The sequence below is a fragment of the Heliangelus exortis genome, chromosome 17, assembly GCF_036169615.1.
Source record: "Heliangelus exortis chromosome 17, bHelExo1.hap1, whole genome shotgun sequence".
NCBI lineage: Eukaryota > Metazoa > Chordata > Aves > Apodiformes > Trochilidae > Heliangelus > Heliangelus exortis.
Genome location: NC_092438.1, coordinates 5,099,649 through 5,126,242, shown reverse-complemented (window position 1 = coordinate 5,126,242; position 26,594 = coordinate 5,099,649). Strand labels below are relative to the sequence as shown.

The 26,594-nt window shown below is 39.6% G+C and overlaps 2 protein-coding genes across 10 annotated transcripts in view; one reads left to right on the top strand and one right to left on the bottom strand.

Annotated features, from left to right (window-relative positions):
• Window positions 1–340: 340 nt before the first annotated feature.
• On the bottom strand, window positions 341–7,790 carry TVP23A (trans-golgi network vesicle protein 23 homolog A). 2 transcript variants are annotated; one of them, XM_071760776.1, is made up of 7 exons: window positions 7,568–7,790; window positions 7,410–7,489; window positions 5,411–5,555; window positions 4,367–4,456; window positions 2,431–2,556; window positions 1,151–1,277; window positions 341–749 (listed from the first exon to the last, which is right to left on the bottom strand). In XM_071760776.1, exons 1-7 carry the CDS (start codon window positions 7,574–7,576, stop codon window positions 688–690), a joined length of 639 nt encoding a protein of 212 aa, XP_071616877.1. In that variant the 5' UTR covers window positions 7,577–7,790; the 3' UTR covers window positions 341–687. The 2 variants fall into 2 exon arrangements, with proteins under 2 accessions (XP_071616877.1, XP_071616878.1); XM_071760777.1 differs by having other exon boundaries at window positions 5,519–5,555.
• CIITA (class II major histocompatibility complex transactivator) overlaps window positions 2,554–26,594 on the top strand; it is a 46,808-nt gene continuing 22,767 nt past the window's right edge. For 2 of the 8 annotated variants that reach the window (XM_071760768.1, XM_071760767.1), the window contains exon 1: window positions 26,276–26,451. In XM_071760768.1, the coding sequence (XP_071616869.1) occupies window positions 26,444–26,451 (8 nt within the window). In that variant the 5' untranslated portion in view covers window positions 26,276–26,443. Of the gene's footprint in view, window positions 3,334–13,802; window positions 13,992–19,849; window positions 20,223–21,490; window positions 21,772–21,819; window positions 21,987–22,338; window positions 22,578–26,275; window positions 26,452–26,594 lie in introns of those variants that run through there. The other 6 variants (XM_071760770.1, XM_071760773.1, XM_071760774.1 and 3 more) reach the window with 6 other exon arrangements.

Sequence of the window (26,594 nt, the reverse complement as noted above, 5' to 3'; positions counted from 1 at the left end):
AATTCAGTCTACGGTTGTCTTCTTTCCTTGTAACTGGCATAAGCTTTAAAATACAAACCACCTAGTGTTTGTTAATTATAATACAGTTTTTTGGTTTTTACAGGTATCAGGAAAAGATAATCTTACATTAACTATTTATACATAACTGGCTGCTTCACACAAGTACTGTGTGAGTGTGCTATATGACTTTTGTTCTTTCTTCTACTCAACCCTAAGCCTGAGCACTAAAAAATAAAACATTTGGTATCTTTCCTAAGCAAGAGGCCCTTTGTGACTGTAATTCCTCTTTTATTGTGGAATCAAAGCTCTGAGAAATCAGTATTGCATACAAGAGGGAAAGGCAGTTTGATTTTGTTTAATGCAGCTCTGAAGTTACGCAATTGAGCATCGTCTTTTGATTACATTTTAATTCTTGTTTAAGACAATCCAGCAGTTTTGGAGTAGCTGACATTTTTTTCTTCAGCAAGTGTGCTCTATTATTGTGCCTAAAGAAACTGGTTTTTGATGAAACTTAAGTAACAAAGGCCCTTTAGATTCTGAAAGGTTTAATACTCAAACACGACACAAACTCTTTATTTCATGCAGGCATAATTACAGAACAGCTTTTACTTAAATATCTTCACATGAACAGCAGCTTTCCCAACTGAGTATTTTCACTGCTCATCCTTTTAGTGCTTCCTCATTTGATTATCTAGTGCCTGTCTTCCCATGTTCTTCAATGGGATCTTCTGAAATCCTCCTTGTCTGTCCTGTAGAATGAACACCATAAGCATGGGTGTTAGCATGGCCCAGTATGCAGAATGTCATAGAAGTCTGGAAGAGCCTGGGGGTTGAAGATGATTCTGCTGTGCCAAGGCAGAGGCACTGTGGTGCCTCAGAAGGAATCCCTCTGAGTATTTTAGAGGACATTGTTCATGGGGCTTGGGAGCAGCTGGGTTGAGAAACTCCAGCAGGCTTTCAAGCACAAAGTGAAGTGACAGGGGGACAGAGCCCCACCCAGTGAGTTCCACAAGAGGCTTATTGGGGCATCTGCTCAGCCCTGCCAGGAGTTATTTTAGGAACTAAGAGCTGGGGAGAACCCAAACTAGGAGTGTGAGGCAGATCACTACGTGATACATTGTGGGCTTGTCAAGATCAACTCAGTACTTACTCTTGGGAATATCTGTGGCAAAAAGCCTTGAAGTTAGTCTGCTGATGCTTTTTTGTCCCCCTAATTTGCAGTGGATGTAGCCATATAAATTAGCAGTCTGAAGGGAGATCCCAGCTATCACGAGAGCCTATGGACAAAGGAAATTTTGCTATATGTAGACTGTGTGTGTAGAATATATACACACGTGTGTATACATGTTTACATACTATTTCAATATAAATATGTACTTGCAAGAGGGTGATATTACAATAAGAAATGACCTTCAAGGAGATCCAATCATGTCAACTTAAACACAATAGTTCCTTTCTACCAATTTTCTTTCTTTTTATCAAAACGGATGTTAGATTTGGGGGGTTTGTTTGGTTTTTTTGTTTTGTTTTGGGGTTTTTTTGTCATTCTGTATTTTGAAAGACTTCATGACTTCCCTAAAAGCACTTCTTCAAAAACCAACCCATTCAACTGATTCTATAGTTTCACATTTTTAAAGTCTGATTTGTATCTAAAAAGTTTCTCATCCACATACACAGCAAGGCTGCAGGCTTGTTTAGCTGATTAATGCCTTAACATATACAAGTAAGATCCTGGAACGAAAAGATTTACAAAGAGCATCAACAGATATGTATCAATATCTATCATTAACAGGCAGTCAAAATAATTAAATCATTAGATGGTCCCACAGGCTTAGCAGCAGGCAGAACTCATATGATATGACTAAGAACAAAAAATGTTCTTCTTAGCCTCAGAAACAGTTTCCTAGAATCTATGGTATTTTCATTTGTGTACCTTGTGTTTTGGAAGCACTGGAGCAACCTGCTTCCAGTGCTAGGTAGGTTCATTTTCCAACCAGCTTTTAGTTTAGCAAACAACCTTTGCTGTTCAGAAGCAGAGGTAAATAACATTCAAGTCCCAAGAACATGTAAAAACCAGCATCACTGGTTCATATTTTGTCCTCTCCTATTAGTTTCCTTGAACTGAAATAGGTTGGGGAAATGGAAGTTGCTACAGTTAAAAAGAAGTCTGTAGTTTTGCCAGCCTCTTCAGGTTCTCAAGTTAGGTGAAAGAGTTGACATCTAATAACCTAGGAGAAGTGAAGCTAAAAATTACTGATCTGTTCAGGGTGCAGGGCTTGACTGCAGAAAATTCTGATATGTTGAATTTGTTAGTGGACTTCTTGTACTGTTGGAAGGTTTGATTCAAAGACTGTTACACAACTAACAGGCCTGGGTTGTCCCTTTACTGACACTGTCAGCCATAGCTCTGTCAGCACCCCTGAGACTTACCAGCCATTTCAGTTTCAAGGAGAACAAGGTGCTAAAGAAAAACACTGTCCAAATGACTGGACAGATAATGAGGCCAAGCCAAAAGATTCGAGCTTCAGCTTCAGTTGAGGCAGCTATTGTAGGCACCTAGAAGGAAAGTTATTGAAAATGCTAGTCACAAAGATAAAACTCACAATAAACAACAAATCAGCAGAGGAGGGAATTGAACAAAATTACTTATTTACCCTGATTTCCTTGCTACATGCATAGAAGATTGAATAAGAAAAGCAGTTTTCTGTCTGGTACCATACTGTACCTGCCAGCATTTTCTTTTTAAAATGTTCTTATATCTGTTCATGTTTAAATGAATGAGATAATTATTCTTTTTGTCAATGATAGCTCCCACTAACACTACAGATTAGTCCTATTTAAAAGTCAAAGTTCTGTTACCCTGACAGTTTGCAATTAAATTGCAGAAATATGTTAATTTTGAATTTAGATTCTAGCTTTACTCAGGCCATAGAGAAGTATGAAATAGAAGACAGTGCTCTTAGCAGAACTTTAGTGTGAGTACCTCACTCTGTAGTCTAGATCGCTGGTAGGGGAAGAAAGTTCAGTATTGGAAAAGCCATGGTGCTCTATTTCTGTTCTTCAGGAAGAGCAAAAGACCTATAAACAGACTGCAAAAAGTTGCAGATTTCTTCACATCAGCACAGCTCATGTCTCTGTTTTCACTGCACCTAAAAGACGTAGTTAACTTGAGGAGCAAGTTTACAGAAGGCTGCTGTCACCCCAAAGATAGGAGAGGGCAACTGTGGTGGTTGGAATCTAAGTGCATTTCTTTTCTTCCAGCAAATCTCTGCAGAACCCAGGATTTCAAGGATGAACTTCAGCAGTATGCCAAGAATTAGCTGGTTATTTTTGGTGAGTGACTTGGAATATTTGTAAGTAAATTTACCCATAGAGCTCTTAAAAAGGTGCTAGAGGACTGGGGTGGTGGGGAGTGCCTGAGTCTGGATAGTAAGAGAATTGCATGTACTCCAGTACCTTGCTATGACAAAGTGTTTCTTATGGATAAGCCATGACAAAACCACAGTCCAGTCTAATTATATGTTCCTTTTCATGGTACTGTGATTTTCATATTAATGAAGCTACCAGCTTGACAGAATTTTTGGAAGGCTTTGGCCTATGCAGATGAGTCAACTTTGTACTTCTAGGCTAGAATTAGCAAACTGTAGTAAATGAACAAGGATTGATGATTTTACAGTACTTTTGAAGTCATGAGGTCATTTTATGGATGCCCTAAGAAAGCTCTTGTTTACTGCCTTGACTTGATGGAACCAAGACTCTATGAAGGTCTTCCAGTTTCTTTGCTTTCCTGTACTCTCAGTTTCACTTTGCTGTCAGAAGTTCTGTAACATTTGTTACCCTCTGCCAGTTGTGCTCCCCCTTGGCAGCACCCTGGCTGGCAGCAGCTGCTAGAGGGCAGGGATCTGGGTTCTGTCCCCCACTATATTCCGTGAGCATGAATAAAATAATAATTTTAAAATGCTGAATTTTAACTACTCAGCATTGCTTTCAACATGGATCTTTCCTGAAAAGGATTTTGCTTTGGGATTAACTATGGGAAGATACTACAAGATGTTTTCACAAGAAAATAAAATAGAACTACCAGAAACATTTCATACCAATAGCACCATGCTATGAACAGTTACTCTGCTGGTGTGTGTGGTGACAATGTGATGACAATGTTGTAAAACCAGTTTTGTTCTGAATGCTTCCAGGATGTCACAATCTGGTGCAACTGCAACTGAATAACTTACTGCTTCTGTAGAAGCTGGATATAAAAAGTGTTACAAGCTTTTTCTATTTGTAACTTTATTTGATTAAGGATCAGCTTAACAAACCTCCCTATGGGTTCTGTTTGTCCTATGCCTACTTTTATTAATATACTTACTCTTTTTGCTTCAAACACCCAGTGGCTTTTTCCATCTTCATCAATCTGGTTCCACCAACGTAAACCAACCAAGAGTCTTCCTGTCACATTCTAGTGACAGAGACAAGTATTTGAATTAATCACTTGCATAATGCACTTGTCAGACTAACATTAAAAAAGAAAAGCATGTATGAAAATCATTAAATTATCAAATACTAAAGTTATCTCTAGAAGCTGTGCCAAACTGAACAGTCATTAAGATGGATTAATTACTTCAAATTTAGAGACCTGATTTTTAAATTTCAATATATTTAATATTAATATATAATTAATTAATTTTAATATGATAATTAGCATAATAATGTTGATTTAGGTAAGGAATTATAGGCTGTATCTTTTCTAAGGCAGATAGTTCCAGAAGCCCCCAATACACAAATCTTTTCTGAGAAAAAAACTGAACAAAAGCACACTGAAAAAACGGAAGATTAATTACAAACAAGAAAGCTGCATGAAACCAATCAAAGAGGTTAAAAAAAATATTCTGCACCTGGATGAATACTGGAAGTTTTAAGTATGCTGGAGATGCATCATTGTTTCACTTCTACAAAACAAAAGTCTTGTTCCATGTGTGGAACCCCTGGGACTGGGGTTCCCAGTCTGGCCTGACCTACCTCCCTGCACTGGGGCACCAGTGCCACAACTGGGCTCACAGGAGCTTCAGAAGGCTCCTGGATGCTGGGTCTGGGCACAGCATTGCAGCTTTGGCATCCACTACTGAAAGCCAGTGTTCTGGCTTTTTTTTTTTAAGGGGGAAAGCACACAGAGAAGTCTGCTTATGGCAAGCAATTTTCTCACCATATTAAGTAGCTCCCATCAGCCATAGAGAATATGGTTATAAACATAACAAAGATATGTAAGTGTCTTAATTAAAATGGGCTAGACATTCAGTAACTCAGTAGATCATAATGTTTTTGTCACTTTTGTCAATACTTCCTTTTCTTGTTTTAATTAATGGCACACAAAAGACTTTCAAAGGTAATTAATAACTACTGAGGGTCATCTTACCTTAACTGACCAAAAGTCAAAAGATAGAAGGAGGAGAATAGTGACAAAACAGGCAACAAAGCTGTTGCTGAACCAGTCACAGAACAAGTAGGTAATAATGGCACTCACTCGGAAGAACAAGTGGAAAAAAGTGGCCAGTGGGTGCCTAGGAAAAAAACAAAATTAAATAAACAAAAACAGAGCACTTGAGAAGTTGAGGGACAAGAATGTTACAGGATTTGCTAACAATGTAGCGTAGCAACTATTTCTAGCTTATAGTGGTTTTTTGGGTTTTAGCTACTATTATTTCAGAGTTGATGTTTACCTTCGTTATCAAAGCAATAGTGTTTCCAATAGCTAATCTTCAATCTAAAGCTATAAAATGGGATGTGTTTGTGTCAAAACTTTCACAAAGATAGAAGAAATCTATCATATTTCACCTGTTTCCTTGGTACTCTATGAAGGATTTTAGTGGTTGTACTCAACACATCTTTAAACAAGACACATTAAATTCAACAAATCTTTAAACACATCTTTAACAAGATTTAACTTACTTTGTACTTATTTATGATGAACATAACTAACAATTTCAATATATTTTATTATTTTTAATGTATATATTTTTTACTCTAGAGCTGTTAAACTGTTCTAGTAATTACCTGTGCCATTCTATGTTGGCAACATTGTGCTTGTAGTACTACACATGTTACTGGAGACAAAAGAACACAGCTATAGTTTATATTTATTCCTGATAATGTCCATGCTAACCTCAAACTTTCCAAAAAACACTTCTGATATGTGATATTTTAAGTAAAAGGAGCTTTTTCTGCCATAAAGAGATGGGTGGGTGGAGTAAAGGGAATGTGATGTGTCAAAACCAGTGTCTTGCTGCTTCAGGTGTCGATCTTACTACAGAGGATGAGGGACTTCACTGCCTGAGTGGTGTCTTGTGTCAATACAACCTATTCATAGGTTACAACCCTCAAGTGCACCAGAGCTCTTATAAGTGTATCAGTGCTTCAAAAGTTAAAATAGCTTTGGAGAAGTGGTTCATTTTGGAAGACGGACAATGAATTAATGTTCAGATGCTGAATCTGTTCCAATATCAGACTTTGAAGGGTTTTTACTAAAAAACAAAAAAAACCCCCAACCAGTACATGAGCAAGAGGCTCACAATTATTACAGCTCTAAGCACCTTACTGAGACTATGAAGTGTGAGTCCCCTCGCAAGGATATGGCTGGCCAAGCCAAAAACCCAGACCTGCAGGCTCTTGTCCTAGGGAAGGAATATGGAGTTATACAACATCTGCACCTCAAATTATACACATTATTGAAGAGTGTGTGCGTATGTACCTTTGACATGTTCCTTTTGACATGAGCCATGACAGGTTTTTGGGGATTCTTCAAAGCCACTGATGGAAGAGCAGCTCTGTTGCTTGGGAGCTCAGTGTGACAGCTGCTCTGGTAGGCTGCTTAACCTGAGTTGGATCAGTGGGATGGGTTTTCCTAGGCAACAGGTTCCAGGATAAGATACCGTATATTCCACATCTCATGGCAGAGAATCATGACAGTTTTATTGCAAATAACTTGCTGTTTCCCTTGAGCTAGGTGTGCAATGCAGTGCTGGTGCATTATTTTTTTTAATTTGGTTTGTTTCGGGAGGTTTTTGGTGGGTTTTTTTTTATTTATGTTGTTTTTTGTTTTGGTGGTTTCTTTTTGGTTGGTTGGTTGGTTTGGTTTGGTTGTATTTTGTAGGCTCTGTTGGCTTTGGGCGTGTAACACGCGTGTTCCCGGTGGCAGGAAGCGGCTGATCCCGCCGGGCGCGCAGCAGCCGTGGGGCTGTAGGGCCGCTGCCTCGCCGGGTCGGGTCGGGCCGCCGAAGCTGAGCATCTCCCGGTCAGATGCTCCCCGGCCAGCCCGTTCCCTGTAAAACGTGGGAATACGGGTTTAAATTAAGTTTCTCGTCACCGCAACGCTGAGGCCCCTGCGGCCGGGCCCGCTCCGCTCCCCGCGCCGTTACCTTATCCTCGCTTTCCGCAGCGCCAGCTCCTCCTCGCTCCCGAAGTCGAGGGACACATCCTCGGTGTCGTCCACCAGCGCCTGCGGCAGGGAGCCCGTCAGCAGGGAGGGACCGAAGGAGCCGCGTTGCCGCCCCGCACCGCCCGCCGCCGCCCCTACCTGCTTCATCCTCCTCCCCCGCCGGCCCGGGCCCGCAGCCCGGTTGCCAAGCGCGGCCGTTGCCAGGGCCCGGGAGGTGTTTCAGGGAAAAGGGTCCGTGCTGCCGCCTGCCCGGCAAAGGGTCGGCCTCGAGAGGGCGAATCGCGGGCCAACCCCCTCCCGCACAGAGCCCGTGGGCGGCTGCGCCTCAGCCCGGCCGTGCGCAGGGTTCGGCAGCGCCTGGGGCCGGGCCAGCCCAGCCCAGATAAACCGGTGCTAGTGCCGGTCCCGGCGGGAAGATCAGCTGTGGGGCTGCGGAGCCCTTACCTGCTGCCGCCTGCCCCGTCCCGTTGAGGCGGGATGCCGAGGCCGGAGGAGCGGCCCTGCTGCGGGCCTGAGGAGCCGGAGCACTTTGTTCGGTGTTTTAAGATGTCTGCTCTGCTGATGGCGTTGCTCAGTCACCGAGCAGACCAGGCTGGACAGGGCTACTTATGTCTTCTGCTGAAGATAAACCTCAGAAGGAGAAAAATGAGAGAAAGGTGAATGTACCTGTACAAATATGATACACACATGCATGTCCTGTGTGAGGACTTCAGCTGCTGCCCTGTCAGTGCTGGGCCAGGCCTCATGTGCTGTCCCCTCACAGTGGGCCCAGCTTTTTGGGGGCAGTTCAGGATGACTGCAGCACAGTTATGCCACTAATGTCATGTGTAATTGAGCCCATTAATTAAAGATTTCTGATTTTATTTAAATTGCAGGTGGTTTATGCAGTATAGTTAAGGAAGTAGGAAAGTGAAATGAGAGAACACCCTGAGGATACAGGTAAGGGTTTCACAATAATATGGGGAAATACTCCATCCACAGAGTCTTGAAAGTTTGAAAAGACCTCTGAAATCATCAGGTCCACCGAGTTGACCTAATACTACCATGCCAACTAAACCATGTCCTGAAGAGCCATGTCTACATATTATTTTAACATCTCCAGGGATGGTGACTCTACCACTTCCCTGGGCAGCATGTGCCAATGCCTGACCACTCAGTAAAAAAAAAATTCGCTGGAGAATGCCTGAAGGAGGGCAATGAAACTGCTGAAGGGTCTAGAGCTCAGATCTTATGAGGAGGGCTGAGGGAACTGGGACTGTTTAGTCTGGAGAAGAGGAGGCTGAAGGGAGACCTTAGACTTTCTATAATTACCTGAAAGGAGGCTGTAGTGAGGTGGGGGTCAGTCTCTTCTCCCAGGTAACTAGTGATAGGACTCAGAGTAGAGGATCAAGGTGTATCTGATAAATTTGTAGATCTGACTAGCAACTAGCATTTAATAAGCCTGGAAAATAATAACTTCCTAGTCTTTTCTAAAACATCAAACTGAACCAGAATGTATCTGTAGAGTAAGTACAGAAGTTACCAAGGTGAACATTTCATAAACCTTAATTGGAGAGTAGCTTTGTGCAAGAGCTGTTATTGGAGCAAGAAAATATCTAATGTATCAGAAAAACTGGTTGAACTTGGTAGGATTTGTACTTGTAGAGTGGGAAAAATACATTTTATGGCTAATATTTTGGCAGTCATATTTTGGCCTTGGTAGTATTAAAACAACACTTTGTAGTGTGTCAGTAAGTACAGCAGACTTATACAAAAAAAGTGAATAGGCAGTCTGTAATCTGATGGGATGGCTCACAATAGTCTACAATATTACACATACTTAAGTAGGCTTTCACTCCCAAAGAAGATATTAATGCCTTGAGAGCTATCATGAGATACAATTATCAAATTATTTGTAGATACTTGAAGCTTACCTCTGCTTCATTTCAACATGCACTTCTGCTTATGAGCAACGTATTAACAATAACTCAAATAGAACCAGCTTCTGACTCAGAAGCAGCTTCCACAGCTGCACTGACAGACATGTTAAGCAAAGAATAGAGGCCTCACATATTCTTAAATGCCAGATTATTCATCTCAGCTACTGTATCAGCACTTCTTTCACCTCTCAGCACAGTTCTGTCCACAAGTCTGATGGTTTGAATTTAGTAATCCCATAATGATGCTCTATTACCTGAGCTGTTGCATTTTTTTGTTTTAAGTCACCAGAAAATAACAGTGTGCTATGTTTCTTATCTGATAAAACAATACTTGCTTCTACAGGAGAGGTGACAATTAGCCTGTTACAAAACTATGCATCTGATTTACTACTCTGGTGCTAGTAAATGATTTCATTAGACATGTAATGGTATAACTGAAAAAGAACAGAAGCTCTTTTTTGTTTTTTAATGCTTGTTTCCACTGAATCACTGTAGGGATTATCTATTTTCCCGATAGACTCTATGATATAATAGCACAGAAGACTATCACTATGTTGTCCCAAAACAGCATCTGTTTACCAGTTGTCCAATAATCCAATCTGCACACAGTCAAAGTATTTCTTTACTGCAGTTTTTCCAGAACAGGGTACTAGGTGGTAAATCCACAAAGCTGGCCCCCACTTGCAAGAAACTATGGCATATACATATCCCATTTAGCAAGCATCAAGATCCACCTGTAATTACACTTATTGGTGGGTAACTTACCACAGCCTCATCAGTTAATTGTACTCCCTGCTCCTGTGTAAAAGCAGACTGTCTATTTAAATCAAGGTGCATGTTCAGTGAGGAGTGGTCTCAATTGGAGAGGGGGAGCTTCTTGCATTGCTGGTCTTGATCTCCCCCTGCCCTCTTTAGTTTCTGCTGAGTTCTGCTGACCTCATGTCCTGTGGCACAATATTTCCTCTGTTATTTCTCAAGGTTCCTCTTCAGGATATTAATTGTTATTTAAGTATGCAAGCTAGATTCCTCTTATCTCAGTTCTTGTTATTCCTGTGACTTTTCAAGACTGTTGGAATGCCAGCTTGTAACATTTTCTAAAAATCTATGTCAAATTATATAGTGTGATTACTCCAGGTATTATATAGATTATTATTTTCTTTTAGTGCAAATTAAGAACTAGAAAGAATCCTTAGTCACAGGAGGAATCATTGGTCAAACCAAAAATTTCTTCATTTTGTGATTATTAGAAAAACATTATTTGCTTAAAAATACATACATCAAAGAAAGCATGATTAGAAGTTTCTATGTTTTCTAAGATTTCATAGAACAAACTCTTCTATTTTCAACATTGTTTCAGTGTTCTGATTTAACTGGAGAATATTTGAACACTGGAAAAATTAACAGCATTCTGATTTAAGTCCTCAAATACTGCTTCAACACCACAAAATATAAAGATAGTTACACCTAATTTATGAATTGTGGTTTAGTTTTAAATTTTGTACCTTGACCATGCATGAAATATTAAGATTTCATTATATTACTGATTGAAACAAATATCATAGGATGGTTCAAAACTGTATTATTTGCTGCTGTGTGCTTGCCATTACTTCTCAGGCAGTCCTATTTGTCCAGAACAAATAAATGCCTTTCTGTTGTAGAGCACAATCAATGCCATGGGCTTGGCATGAGTAACTGAGAAATATCTCTTGCTTTCTATTTCAACAATAAATAGAACCTTCTCTAAGATGTCTATTGTGGTTATTAATGTGCTTTACATGAAGTCAGCTGATTTCTCTTTGTCTTTGGATCATTGCCTGGAATCATTCACTGGCACAGTGCCATGCTTGCCTTGTAAAATGCACAAGGATATTTTGAGTGACTCAGAAGTCATTGCTCTGGATTATGCATCTTAGTATTATTTACAGTTAAGTATTTTCTTCCTCTGAATATTGGAAAATATTGTTAATCCAAAAAAATAATTCTTACCTCATTCACATTAAATAACCTTACAGGGTTTGTTGGAAGTTCAATAAAATGTTTAAATTTAGAGGAGATAGGCCAAATCAGAGAAAGTATTAAATAAACTTTCTGATACCAGATTAATTTTTAAGAAATTGTTTCCTGCTTTGGCTCAGAATTAATTTGTGTGGAATTTTTTGGCTCTACATGCCTGAATTATTGTAATTGGCAGTTCTGTATCAACAGGGAAAAAGCCACAGCATCTACTTGGCAGATCAGGGTAGTGTCTTTTTAGTTGGGTGATACTTAGCAAGCCTCTCTCAGTAGAAATCGGGTTCTGCCATTTGTAAGAAATGGGTATGAAAAAGATATGTTGGAGCTGAAGAGGTTTGGGCCATAAATGGAGATTTAAGGAAAAAAAAAAGCTGAATTGATCTTTCATTTAGTTTTGTCTAAAGAGATATAAATAGTGTTTAATATTTCAAGAAAGGAGTATAAATACCCATAATTGCTCAGAAACTGGTTTTGATTTCAAAAAGTACAGTAATACCTGTATTCCTTTCAGTTAGGAAAAAAAAACCTCAATGAAATATTACGTATTTTTATTAAATAGCTTATTCTCTGTATTTACTGTATGGCTTTAGGACTTATTTATCTCATGCTGTAGGAATCTTTACCTGGGAGATAAATGCTTTGCAATTACTAATGAGTTTAATCAGTAACTTTTCCTATTGAGTCTGTAGTGTTCACTTAGAAACAAAACAAGGGTAGACCAAACAAAAGTCATCAGCGCCCTTCCAGCTTGAGGTACATTGCTTTCCAACCCTTGAATGCAGACTTTTTAATGTATTAATCCTTATACAGCTCTTGATACGTTCAAGGTTTCATTCATTCTCAGCTGCAGTTCTTGGCACTTGCTACTTCTGCAAATCCTCTCTTATTTCTTAGTTTGAGAACTCCAGAAATAAGGAACTTCAACTGTTTGGGCACCTGTCAAAAGTTTGGTTTGTGAGCAGGTGTCAGATCAATATCCCAGTGTTCAAGTTTTCTGATTTCACCAGAAGGGGTGTTTGGAGTCCTTTCCTCCTTTACTCTATGAGTTTAAAAGTCCTGTTCACAGTCATGCAAGTATTCACTATGGTTTCTGACCCAGACTTGTATAGGCTTGCTGCAAAAAAAAGCAAACAAAGCTGATCTAAACTTATTAACCCTTAAGGGTTATCAGACAGGTGAGAAACAAAGTTGGTATGAAAAATTGAGTACTGTTGCTTCTATCATTTGCTCTTAAAAAATAGAAGTTGAAATCGCTTATAAAAGCTCTAAAGCTTAATTAATGAGGTTTTGGGGGGAGTTTTTTGGGTTTGTTTCTTTTTTATGCCTTTGCTGCTAGTAATACCTACAAAATCTTGTTCAGATCCCTGAGGTTCTTGCTGGGCAATTCTTCAACTTCTTCTTTCACTGGCAATATCTACTTCATCTTTTGTTGTGGAGGCTGTGGTTAAACAGCTTTCACTATATTTACCTGCACTTGTTATCCTAAATTGATATCAGGGTGTTGGTAAAAGCAATAATTTTCTCAGAAAAAAAGTAGAATATAGACAAAACACCAAAAAAAGAGAAGAAAGTGTTCCTAATCCAGTGATACAATGAAGTGAGAAACCTGTACCTACAGTTCTTAATTGTTCTGACCTGCAGATTTTTGTGAATCAGACTGTGATCCCTTCCTCTACAGCATTACTGTTTAATAAAATATATTTCCTTACTTTGTTAATACATTTTTGTAGTTTTCTAAATAGCTTCAGGTCCCTAACAGCAAACTTGAAGGGGTGTCTGAGAAATTAACATTTACAAAATCCATACTGTTTCAGTAAGCCTGAATCACACAGAGGTTGAGGTGCTCAGGATCAGGCTGTTGGTAGCTGTGTCCCCGTGTAAGCCACAGGAATATTTAGTGCCTTGGAATGGGGTCTGGCAGCACATTGACTGCATGTTCTTTTCAAAATATACCAAGTGTTACTGGAGATAATTTGCTGTATTTACAAATTTGCTGTGTACAGCAACCCACCTGTGTAACCTCTCCTGGAGGTAGGGGCCCAAGCTCTTTTTGCCAAAATAAAAGAGAAGAGTCATGTCTGTGGCTTATGACCCACTTTCACAATGGTGTCTGTGCTTGGGAAGAGACCACAATTCCCTCTGCTGCCTGGAAGGTGGTGGCAAGCCTCAGCCTTCCAGCTTAGAAAAGGAGGAAACTCTGGGCTATACTGAAGGCCTCCACAGTTGTCCCATGAGAACTCCTCTGCTTAACTGCTCAGCTGATTGGTGAAGTGTTTGTTTCTCCTGAGAATGGACCTGAATTCATGAGGCACACGTCTTTAAAATCTACAAATAATCACCAATTAAAAGTATTGGCATAAACCTTGGAAAAAGGGCAAAGACCCAAACCTGTTTGTTTCTCAGAGAACGCGCTAACTGTTTGGTTTTCATCCTTCACACAGAGCAGCTTCAGGGGAAGGATTTGAGTTCCCCTTCCCCACAGCAGAGCAGCCCAGTACCAGGCTGTAGGCCTGCAGAAACATGGATCTTCTGAAGCTCCTGAAAAAGAAGGTGGTGTGATTGTGTCTGATACCACATCCACTGTCTGCCGTTACGAGAGTAACAGTTCAGCTACTGAAATGAAAGTCATAGTAAGTTCTGTATTTTTCAAACAACTAAGGGTTGCTACTGTGTCTGATGGGGGTTTTAGTATCTTTTGGTATGATGTGTGTTTTAGATGGCAGAAGTCAGAAATACTCCAGGGAAGCCCCTAAAATACATGGTTTCTTCAACTGTTAGTTTAGTATTTCTGTCTGGTTTTCTTGTCTCCATCATTCTGAAACTTCTCACAGACTGTGGTTTTGCACACACCCTTTTCCTTGTTGGTCTGGGTTTTCATTTGTATTCTGTTTCCCATTCTTTATTTTATTTTGGTGTAAGGGGAATTGTGGTTTTTTGGTCACATGCTCCAGTGTACTGAACTAGTTGTATGAAGTTCAGTGGTGGGGACAGAAAGGATATGAATTTTTATTTTTTTTTAGTTACTCTCAGCAATAGATTAATAACAAATCTTTCCATTAACAAGGTCAATGCTGTTGTGCACCTTCTGTCCCAAAACTACTCCTAAGAGATCTGTGCATTGGTGATGCTCACAGACTTGTTGATAACCAAGGGTTATCAGTCTGTAGCAGTCTGTAGGCCAGGCAGCAGCTGAATGTTGCTGCAGATCCTGGTGCTCATGGTGTGCTTGCAGAGCATGCAGCTGCAGGCAACTGAGAGTGAAAATGTTTCACACTTCTTTCTTGGCTTCCGGTTAAAATACCCTGTGCTAGTAAAACTACTGTAATAAGAGAACAGCGTGCTTGTAAATCAGCAGTGCTTTGGCAAAATCTTTCAGAACTAGCAGCATTTTGTTAATTTTCAGTTGTTGCAGGATTTTTTTTCCACCGGAAGGTTTCAGAATGTGCTATATAGCACTGTCAGGGTTTAACACTGGCCCGGCAGTTAAACCGAGTCACAGATGCTCTCTATTAATCTCTCTCTCCTCCCTGATAAGAAAGGAGAGAGAATAAGGGAGAGAGACTTATGGGTTGGAAACTAAACTACACAACTTTAATGAAACAGTAATGATAAATAGGAAAAATTACTAAATATATACAAATATACAAGAAATGGGTACCACATTCCTTCCCCCTCTCCCCCAATAGCTCTCACATCACCACCAAGGCTGCAGGGCAGCCCTGGGAAAGTCCAGGCTGGACTCCTGGAGTCGGCAGCAGTCGGGAACTGGAGGCAGGAACACACAGATAAGGGCTGGCATGGATCAGGACCACAGGCAGACGAATGGATGGGATCCTTGCAAGATGCCAGGTGAAGGAAGGGAGGCAGGAAAGGCAGGAAGGGCAGGCAGCCGGAAGCTGGAAGCAGGAAATCAATGGCTTGGCCCTCATGATCCCTCAAATTTATACTGAGGACGTATATGGGATGGAATACTCTGTTTGGTCATCTGTTTTGTCTGTTCCTCCCCAAAGGAGGGCTGCAGGTGGGACCTCTTTATATTTTCCTCAGAGCTGAGCAGTGTCCTTGGCTCTGCATACCAGTCTCTAGCAGTAACTATAAACATCGAGTGTTATCAGTCCTAGAAACACACAGTCTGAGAAACTTGCTGTTAATTTCAGCAAGTGCAACTACTTACAAGAGACTTAGCTAAAAGACAGAAAATCACCTTTATCCTGGCCCAAACCAGGACAAGCACCATAACTCTAGTGCCAGTGTAAGTAATGTATCAGTGGTATTCAGGTGAGGAAGAAAGTGGTGGAATCCATTGTTTAAATATGAGCCTATCAACACAAAGATAGTTTAGAAACTACTTGATAACTTGCCACTGAAAACACATTCATGTTTTTGTCTTCATGTGTTTGCCTAATTCTCCACAGGCAGCTTTGTGGTAGCTGTGTCCTGTTGGCATAACAATGAATATGGACTGCACAAGCTAGACTGGCAAATTGATCTTATATTGTTACTTATGTTACTAAGATAAAAGTGCGAGGGTTATGGGCTTATAGACTCTAATATTCTAGAGAAACAGGAGAATTCCATTGAATGTTCATGGCAGACTGGCAGCAAACTTGGATATCCCAGTCTGATAAAAGCAGAAACATAGGTCATTTCTGCAAGAATGCCTTTTGAAGTTAGTCTACCAGGATTTTGCAAAGCACTCATCTAAATAGGTCTTTAGGTCTGTTCAGCCTGCCTTGCTCTGTCATCCTTCTGCAAATGTTTATCCAAAGTTCTGTGAGATTCTGAATGGCCAGAAATAGAGGCCCTACTCTTTCTTTATATCTACTAGGCTGTAAATTCCCAGTATTGAGAGTTCCTAACCTCACATGAGAAAATTATATCTCTTTGGAAGCTGCCATTATGACCAGCAGCATTGTACCTTGGGCTTGGTGTCCCACCTTCACTGTTCATGCTGCACTACTTTGGCTCATCATAGTATTTGGGAAGTAGCATGGTAGCAGATACTAGAAGTGTAGGTTTGGAATCATTCTGAAGGGCTTTACACATCAATAGAAACACAGTTTCCCGGGGGGGAAGCAGGGAAACCATTTTATCAGGGAGTATTAAAAAACCCAAAAAACCCAACAACAACAACAACAAAAAGCTCTAGGAAAAAACAACATCTCAGCAAACTAAAAGATAGACCTTTTATGTTGAAAACCTCTTCCGTAGCCTCACACCTTTGCTCTCCTACAGGAAATTGTATTCATAATAGACAAAATTAAGAGCTGTAAGCATTGGTAGCCAGTCTCCATTACAAGAGTTAACCCAAGTTAATTCCTGTAGTTCTTCTTGATTTCAGTAGATACTCTGTTATGAATTAACTGCAGTTTCTTGAAAATTCCTTTCATCTGAGCTGTTTGTTCTGTTTTTGAGCTCTGGTTTTGCAGTCAGCTAGTGACTTTGGCCTCTCTGGATGTAAACTGGATGGAATATCAGTAATTTTTGCTTGGGATTCCTTCTGTCCTGGCTGAATAGCTTTGAGTTACTGCTGGTTGAACAATTTTTCTTAGACTGGAAACTTTATTTAAAAATTCTCCCTACTCTGGTATTGTAATGACTCAAGCCTGTACAATATATAGACATGAGCATTTCACTGCTTTGCTTCACAGATGAATGTATGTATTCAACTGCACAACTTCCCTGTGTGTTCTAAGGAATCTCTTTAACTGATGCAAAGCTTATGAAGATAGGAGGGATGTTTCATAGCAGCTTTATCTCTTTTTAAGGATTGTCAGAGTAGTCTTTCAAAGTGCAAAAGAAAAATGTCAGCTAAAGAAAGTGCTAAACAATAGCAACATAGGAAGCAATAAATAGTAAAAATGTACAGCCTGACTTAGTTCTCTATTTCACACACATTGTTTGTGCTATGATATATTTTAAAGAGGAAAGTTTGTTAAAAAGCAGAACTTGTGTTTTTTACTTCTCTGCGTTGAGGGGAAGTATCATTTCCAAGTAAATATGATGAAGCACAAAGTCTACAGCTAATTTTGAATTCCAGATAATCTTTACATTTTAATACCTGTGGAAAGGCAGTTCCACTTTTGAACTGCCTCAAATTTAGACATAACAAAAGAAACAACATTGTATTTGGGCTGAAAATCCTACAATCTCCTATCTTGGTGAACGGTGCCTGGGCACATTTGCAGGTGAAAGTTACTAAAGGTATGAAACACTTTCAGAAGATCTGCTTTTCCCATGCTTAAGTGTCAATCATGATGACTTATCACAAGGTATTTGCTCCCTTGCTTGTCTGCTTCTGGAGGAAACTATCCACAAAAAGAAATCTACCATTCCTACATCATTATATTCCCTCAATCAAAGTCATGCCCTGCAGCACTGAGAAAAGCTTTGTCTGGCTCTTGCAGAACTTAGGTGCAGCAGATCAGTGAGTTGCAGAAAGTGGCTGAGGATAACAGTTTAAATTGTGTTTCTTCTTTTAATACACAGCTTTTCACATGGCTTGAACTCCCTATTTCCTTTCAAGAAGGAGAATTCTTAGGAGGTTTGCTGCCTAGAAGGGCCTTGAATGTGACTGATGATCCTGAGGAAGGTTTCTGAAAAAACCTTTGGCTAAATAATGGAGACAATACTTTTTTTTTTTTTTTCTTCTTTTTTTCAAAATCTGTTGAAGCCATCCAAGAGCACCCTGATTGCAAGAGAAGCTGAGACTGAGACTCTCTCTTCCCCAAACTGTGGTAAACTCATTCAGATTTGTTGTGACAGCAAGTAGTTCCTAGTTTTGGAACACATTCTGAAGGCAAACCCCTAGCTGCCCTCAGCATGTGTTGTGCCCCATAAGATGGTAAATAAAAGCACAAGTACCTCTTGCTCAGTGCAGTTTTAATGTTGATAAAGGTAAGGGAAACAGAACCTTTTGATGTACCTGAGGAGCAATGCTACTCTGAATGAGTTCTTCCCCAAACAGTCACAATGCCTAAACACAAGCCATGGCAAAACATTGTACAGATCACTAAGAAGAAAGTTTAACATGACATAAGGAAATTAAATCAGCACTAGGAAGCACTGGATAGAATGTGTTTAATTTTAGATATTAATTTTTATTTATTCTAGCCTCATAAAACACATTTTCATTACCAAAGACTGGAAGATAAGCATATTGCCTTTAAGAAAACATAAAGATGAAGAAATTTGTTTCATTTACAGCGTTTTTTATATCTCAGCAAAACTGGCAGTTTGTATCTTTAACAAACTGTAGTTAGCAGATAATTAGTAGTAGCTGTAGTCATGCTTATGGCATGACTGCTGTCATGCTCACAGGTGCTTATGTTAGACATTAATGTTCTAGTAACTAATTATATTTTCCCTTTTGATGCTGGCTTTGTAGATTTATTCTGTGTTGTGCAGGCAGTCACAAGACTGGTAGATAAGCTTTGCTCTCTTAACAAGAAAAAAATACTCTACTTGCAGATATACATTCTAATAATCTGATCAATATAATTTACTACGTTCCGTGTACTTTTCTCTTACTCTGCTCCTACTGAAAACTTGGGTGTTATTTTTATTTTTAAAGGTATCCAGTCTAAAGTTAGCCATTCTTTATTGTACTCAGTGTTAGAAGATGTTCTAATGGCAAAGATAAAATACTACTGATTGCATTGCAAAGTGTTTGAAGTGCTCTAACTAGACATTGCCTAGTCTTGAGCTCTACTCCAGAAAATACTTGGAAGGAGGCAATATTAAAAAAGAATAATTTTGAGCTGAGTTGACAGCTCACGTCTAGTAGGTTTGGAGCTGTACTTTAACGTTGTGTTTGATTGTATGGGAGATTTGCTACTTATTTAAACTGGTGCATTGAAAACTCTTCTGTTTAAGTAATTTAATTCAAAGTGTCTGCTCCCCGAAATATGTGTGTTGACTTTGAATAAGAAGATATGGAAGTCACGCTGTGTTTTCCTAGTTATTTTTCATCCTAATAACTTCAGAGGTAACAGAAACCAGAGCCAGATTTGGAATAATTTTTTATCCCAGAGCTCTTACCCTAGTTCTGATCCCTTTGACTTTCATGAAGGCAGAATCTAGCCACAACCTAATATCTAATCTTATGTAGGATTTCCCAGGTTTTAAATTGATCTGTCTTGCAGAGGATGTGTCTTGTGCTCTTCTTAATCAGCAGTGACCTTGCTGGGTCCACTGCTAGGCCCACCCTCCACTTTGACCAGGAGACAAAGATCCACATAGAGGAGTCCTCCTTCACTGGGATAAATATTTTTTTTAATTACTTTTTCAAGTGATGGTACTGCTGATTGGAAGATTATGGTTTATGAATGCTTGGAAAGATTGTACTGTCATGTCATTTCATCAAGAATTATTAATGCTTGAAAATGTTATTTAAAGGCTCAATTAAATGAGGAAATACCTCTTCTAGTGCAAGCCAAAGTCCCCCTTTTTTTTTTCACTTCATCTTTTTGATACTGACTGAGTGGATTTTTAAAATTTTATTGAAACAGTTCAGATTTTGCTCAGATCTCCTACAAATATCTTCAGTTACAGGTATGGATCTCTTTAAGGAGATCCTGCCCACAATAAGGAAGATTCTGTCAACTGCTACAGCCTCTGATGACCATGCATTGCTCAACCTCCTGCTGAAAGAAGACATGATATCTAAGGAGTACCATCAAACCTTGCTCTATGAAAAAGACAGAGAAGACCTTGCAAGGAAGATATCCCTGACATTTGTGGAAAAATGGGACCTGTGCTTGAACACTTTGGCTCCCTCTGTCATTTGAACTTCTGTGGCAGTGGCAGCATGCCTTAAAACATGACAGATAATGAGCCAATAGGAAGCAAGTAGATTTCTGGTAAATCAGCCTTTGTTTTTGCTTTGTTAAAGATTTACTTTTGCTTATTGCGTTCTGAGATTGTGTTGTGGCATAGGTGCAGAGTACATTTGTGGAGTGCAGGTGGAGAAGAGAAGAGAGCTGAATGTAACGCAAAAGCAGCTAAAAAGAGACCTACCCATTCAGGTTAGCTACTGGGTAGCCATTCTCATAGCCAGGTCATAATAAAACTTGTTCTTTGGGACCTTTTGCAGAACTAGAAATGCAAAGTAGAATAAAGAGACCCTGATAAGAAGAATCTGGTAAAGAAATCTACCTGCAGGACTGGTAAAGGAGCTTATAACTTGTGGGGCTGTGCTGCACATCAGAATAGGGCTAACAAATAACCCTCTGAAAGTTTGTAGACATTTCTCATGCAGTGATTGGATTACTGTCTCCTATCAAAATAGGCCATTAAAATGCAGAATCTGTATTTGTGCAGCCTTTCATTATTTTCTGAATGCTGTTATACTGAGGTGCTACTCTTCTAATGTGTTTAGAGAAATTCCAACACAGCTTCTTGAAGAGGCCAGTGCTCTGCATCACAGGCTGGGACTTGTAGTTCTGTAAATACTAGGAACAGATCAGCCATTCTCAGTGACCATGGAACCTGATGGATCTCCTCTGCAAAGGGAAAGGGTTACAGAGAGCAGCAGTTGATTTGGTTGTAGGGCCTTCTGCCTTGTATGCAAGCCATTTGTTAACAAGCAGCTTACTTCCCTTACTCAAGCAGGAAGTCTTGGATGTTTGTATTTCATCAAATCACACCTCCTTCCTTCCATAAACCTTCAGGTTATAGTGCAACTCTAGTAATAAGCTGAAGTCAAGGGCATAATACTACAAAAAATATTTGCTCCCTTGAGAATATACTCTCTTTCATAATCAATTTCCAATTTATTTAGGTCTGTGCACGATAAAAAGTAGAAATATAGGAAAACAGGCTTGAAGAGCCACACAGAAGCAGCTATAGACATCATGATAAGAAGACTCATGAATGAAGTTGGTTTTCAAAAGGTTCTTTGTTATATGCCAGGTAGGCACTGGGTAGGCTGGCAGGGTAGGGGATGATTAGATGAATAAACATTCTGTCAGATGCTGCTACAAGTGAGCCCTGAACACCAAGTGTAAGGTAGACAAGATTTATGAGCTCCTGTTTCATAGAACATCCTACTTTTCATTTAGGGCCAATGGGAAGCACCACTTGCACAAGATACCAAACTGATTTTGTATTGGTAGAGTCCGAACATGTGAAAGAAATACTTTCAGTTTTGTTACACTAAATAGAGCTGCAAGGAAAAACTGCTGCTAGCTGCATGCTGCTTGCTTTATTCCTACTGATGGACTGTTTAACAGCACGACTTCAGGATGGATTGGAAGTAGAATAAAAAAGGAGAGGAAGAATTTTGGGGAGCACCAGAAATTGTTACTGCCGACTCTCATCCAACTTTTGGTTTCCAACTGACTAAATCAATCTGTTCTGAACTAGCCACAAGTGCAAGCTCTTCCTACCAGTGAGAACTGATTCATGAAGGTAAAAATGCTTATTTTACAGGGTTTGCTAGAAGGGATGTTCTTCCTGATTTTCCTCTTTGGAATTCCCCCACGCCTCTAGTTTTTTTGCAGTGATTTTCTGGCTCATTTCCTCCTTTCTGCTATCACTTTCTATAAGCTCTGGGTAGTGATAGAATCTCTTGTATTTGGTACTGAATTCAGAGTGAAAGAAGAGGAACTGTCCACTTTCTTAAGGTCAGTTTTATCTCAATTCTTTAATACAGTGCTCTTGTCATGGCAAATTCATCTTATCTTAACTTTTGGAGATATTGTTAACTACAGTGTGTCAGTTCAGATAAACTTATGTTGCTTGAAATATTAGTAGGATGAAGTGTCAATGTGGATGAAATTTTGGAGAATGTTAAGCAATTTTGTTCTGTGGCTAGCCCTGTTACTTGCTCAAGTTTGCTGTAGTTTGTTTCAGACTTTTGTTAAGAATGTATTTGCTCTCATATAGAAAGTGAAACTGAAGAACTGAGCTCATGCAGTTTTTCACAGACCTGGCAAGGCAACCTAGAGCTTTACTTTCCCTTTTGAAATTCCATCTTAAAAGAGTCTCTGAGTGCAAATGTACTTTTTCTGCCGAAGCAGCTTATAGGCAAGGTGCCTGCTGTGCTGCTTTGTTCCATCTTACTGCTGGGATGGCAGAGCTTGGCACATCTGTGACACATGAGGTGATACTGGATATGAAAAAGCAAATTCTGCTCTATAATCACAACACTGACACCTGCAGGACATTGGGTTGTTAGTCTGCCTGTGAACTTGGCTATCTTCAACACAAGACTGGTAACATAGTTTTTGTCTGTTGTGTTGGTCACTATGCAGGTTTTATACTTTTTCTATCTCCTTTAAATGCATCTCTAGGGGAGACAAAGGAGAATGTGGTAAGACTTAGAGTAACTTTTTTACCAGCATCATCTCTGTTCTACCTTTTTACACAATAAAGCCCATGGAAAGTAAAGCACAACTCCACTGGCAAGATAAGGACCATTGATAAAAGTAGTGTCTTTTGTTAACTTGGATAATACAACAGGAAAAATTAAATCAGGTTTCAGATATATAAGCCTTTCATAGATCTGAAACAGAAACTTAAAACCTTTAAAGCTAAACATAAATTGAGCACAATTACTTGACGTATACAGATAATCAGGCCACCTCTGTAGGAAAAACTGTTTGCTAAATATGGAACAGAGGCATTGTTAGTGGTGGATTTGGGGAGAGGAAAGGGAAACGAGTGACTGTAGCTTGGGAAGGGACTTCATCCCTTTTTGGTGCTGCTGGGCACCAAACACTCCCAGAGTGTTGCCACAAAACAAGTCAGGAAATATCGCTGCCTTGTGGGATGTGTGTTCTGCAAAATCATGTAACTTTTGGGGAGTGCAGAATAAAAGACAAGACTTTAGGAGAAGTTTCTTTTAGAAAAAGGCTTTAAAACTGACTGATGATACTGAGCTTTTAGCTCCAAGTACCAGTATTTCACTGGACTCCTTATTTAGTGTTTAATATAACCTGGGTTTTGTCAGCTTTCTTCATTCGAATTCATGTGTAGCACTTGATGGATCTGGGGTGTAGCAAGAAAATAACATTTCTTCAGCAATCTTTGTTTAAATTTTTGATCTCCAGTTTTCTCAACAGTTCTGCTCTCTTACTTTTCCCTAACCAAGATGTGGAGCTGTAATGTTATGTCATAGGATGTGGTTAAGTCAAATTATTCACACAAAATGACAGATCACCTACCTTACATCTAGAAATCTAAAATATATTATCAAACTCCTAAGACTTGTATATGATTTAAGTGAACACCTACTCCTTCTTTAACTGGATTCTTTGTCCTGGTTTGACTATTATTTTTTACTACTTCAGTATTATTTTTCCAGCATTCATGTGGTGTTACTTGGACTCTAAAAGAGCACTGACAAAAACACTGAGAGTCTTAGAAGTCAATCATACTGTTGTGCTGCATATGCACAGATTTCCTCTGTTCTCAATTTTCTCACCCTCTGTACTCATGTGGGAGATTACTCCCTGTCAATCAGATGTCAACAAAGTTTTTGGAAGGAACCCCCCTAACAAATCTCATAAGCATCTAATTTTTGGAGCAAACATTACATTATTGCCTGCATAATCCTTTTCCTTTCTCTTAGATGCCTTTTGATTGTAGATAGTAGCAGACCCCACTGCCTGAAGTCTTTAGCATGTTCTGAGACACCTGCACAGCTGGAGAGGTCACAGTGCAAGCTGTTGCCATTCACAATAGGTCTCCCTCCAACCCTGATGGAGTAGCAGTATTAAACACCAACCAGGCAGGCTGGCAGCAAAGTCTTGTGGCTTTTTTTTTTTTTTTTTTTTTTTTTTAAATTGGTTGGAAACAGAAGTGCTGATGTTCTAACAGGCTGACTCCTGTTCTTACCTCTGCTGGTTCCAAAGAATGTTTATCAATATGGTGGTAGGTGCTTTGTATATATAAATATAAATATATATATATAAAAGGGAATGTATTATCAATAAAATATGTTAAAATCATGGATAAAATAACAGACAGTGCTGATGAGTTTAGGGCTCATTCATCTTTGGTATCAGACAGGGGGCTTGCTGGGATGCTGTGAGAAAAAAGAGGAAGCTGTGGGGAAAGAATTGTTGTTGTAAATAAGCTTGGTAATGTCTGGTTTTGTTTTCAGTTACAACGTGCAGCACATTATTTGCTGTCCCTGAGGTGTAATTCTGCTTGCTTCTGGCTCTTTTAGAGTAGAAATCTCATCTTTCAGAACCTCACTTTTTTCCTGCACCCTAGGACAGAATGCTTTCCGTGGTGGCACCAGGATTTCAATGCAGCAAAGTGCAGATGCTGCCAAGAATTCATTGGTTCATCTACAGAAAGAAATAGCAGCATCCTAAATCCAGTGTGGTCAATACAAAATCAGCTATATAGAGGTTTGCGTCAAAACCAAAGTAATAAAGGAAAAGAGTGTGTTACGGTGCGAGTTATTATTTATATTTTGATTGCGAGGAAAATTCAGCCACTACTCATAGACGACCCGTGAATTTACAAAAATAACAAGGCTTTATGATTTAAACAAGTTACAAGGATTTATTTAGGGGAGGAGACAATAACACCACCTTTAAAAAGGGAACACAGGTTTGCCAGCAGAAAGCCTTTGCACAAATTAGTCACCTTGGAGAGAGAGTCGTTAAGGTAAAAGAAAAGAACACAGAGGGTTTATCACCGTCCGCTGGCCCTGGCCTCAGGCTGTAGTCGCTTGCGAAGGATCCGTCGCTTCTGCCGCTTCTCCGTTCCTCCGCTGTTGCTGAAGCCGAAGTGCCGAGAGAGGGGGGGGTCTAGAGAAGAATCCGCCGCTTCTCCTTTTCTTCTAGGGTTTTTATATACAGCAAAAAGAAGAGGGGTCTCTTTTTTGCATAAGTCCCTGATACACACAGACTTCCTGGAGATGAGTTACCTTTATCTTTCAGTCTTTTGGGTGTCCTGCTACTTTCATTGTCTCCACCATGCACCAGGAGGCGACCTGATAAGCATTCTTATCTTTGAGGTGCCTGTCAGGCATATGGTGAGGTAAACATATGTTAATTGACAGCATGTTGTAACAAAGCAGGAAGAGAAAGAAAGAAAGAAAAAAAAATTGATTCAAGAGACATATTTTGTATTTTTAAAGTGTTTACATCAGAGTGTAAGCTGAGGGCCATTCAGACCAGTGAAACAAAAAAAACAAGTAACCAAGTTTTTCATTCTTCAGAGAGTGGCAATCTTCATTCTTCCCAGGATAGTTTCTCTCACTCCCATGCTCCTGCATTATAGAACATTTTATATTGTAATTTGCAGCTGTCTAACTGGACTGGATGCCAGCAAGACTTCCTCTTGATTATTTCCTCACTATTTGACTATCATAGCTGAGAACATGTTGTTATACTTATATATTTATCCAAAGGGAAATGCTATTAAAAGAAAGGTTTAAGTAACAAAAGCTCTCAGGACTATGACTTAATTAAAGCATGGTATTTCCATAAAGATAAAATAGGCCTACTTAGTCTCTTTCCGTAGGACTTGTCCTTTTTGTCTGCTATAATCAAGCAGCTTACTAATCACAGAACTTGGACAGATGCATTTGTCTGTCTTGCATTCTCTTTATAGCTTCTGCCCAATTACTTGTCTGTTTCTAACCCCAAAATTGCATTGACTCAGAGGTAATGCTTTAACAGTGTTATTCACAAAGTCCAGCAACCTGGCATTCTGAAAGACCCAACTCTATTTGGGTTTTATTTTAATTCAGCTAAGGGAAGAGGCAAAGCAAAATGTTGCAACAAACTGAAAATTTAATCTAGTGTGTTTATAACCTCATTTTTGGTTCTCATGCAGGTTTGTCAACTTCTGCTTTCCATTTTTAGCACAGCAGGCAATAACATCAATTTTTTGTAATCTTGGTAATGTAATGAGGCCGCATAATATGAAAAAGGAGAACTGTGTGCAGGTTAGTCCTACTTGTGGGACCTTACTGTGTGCACCTGCTCTTTGGAGTCTTGGCTCTAGAATTCTGTGTCTTCTGCAGCAGAATACAGAGAGGTCCTTCTCCAAGCTGTTCAGAGGGACAGCCCCATAGAGGGGCAAGAGGAATGAAGATCACTTTATCACAGTGCAGCATATGGGAGTGTGAGTAGGTCTGCTCTGCCTTCTTTCATCAGAGCTGCAATATTAGCTGTATTCTTTTTTTTTTTTTTTTTTTTTTCATGCTGCAAGTAGATTTAATGGTAGAGCAGGTTGCTCCACATTTGCACACCTCAGGAAAGTTGACA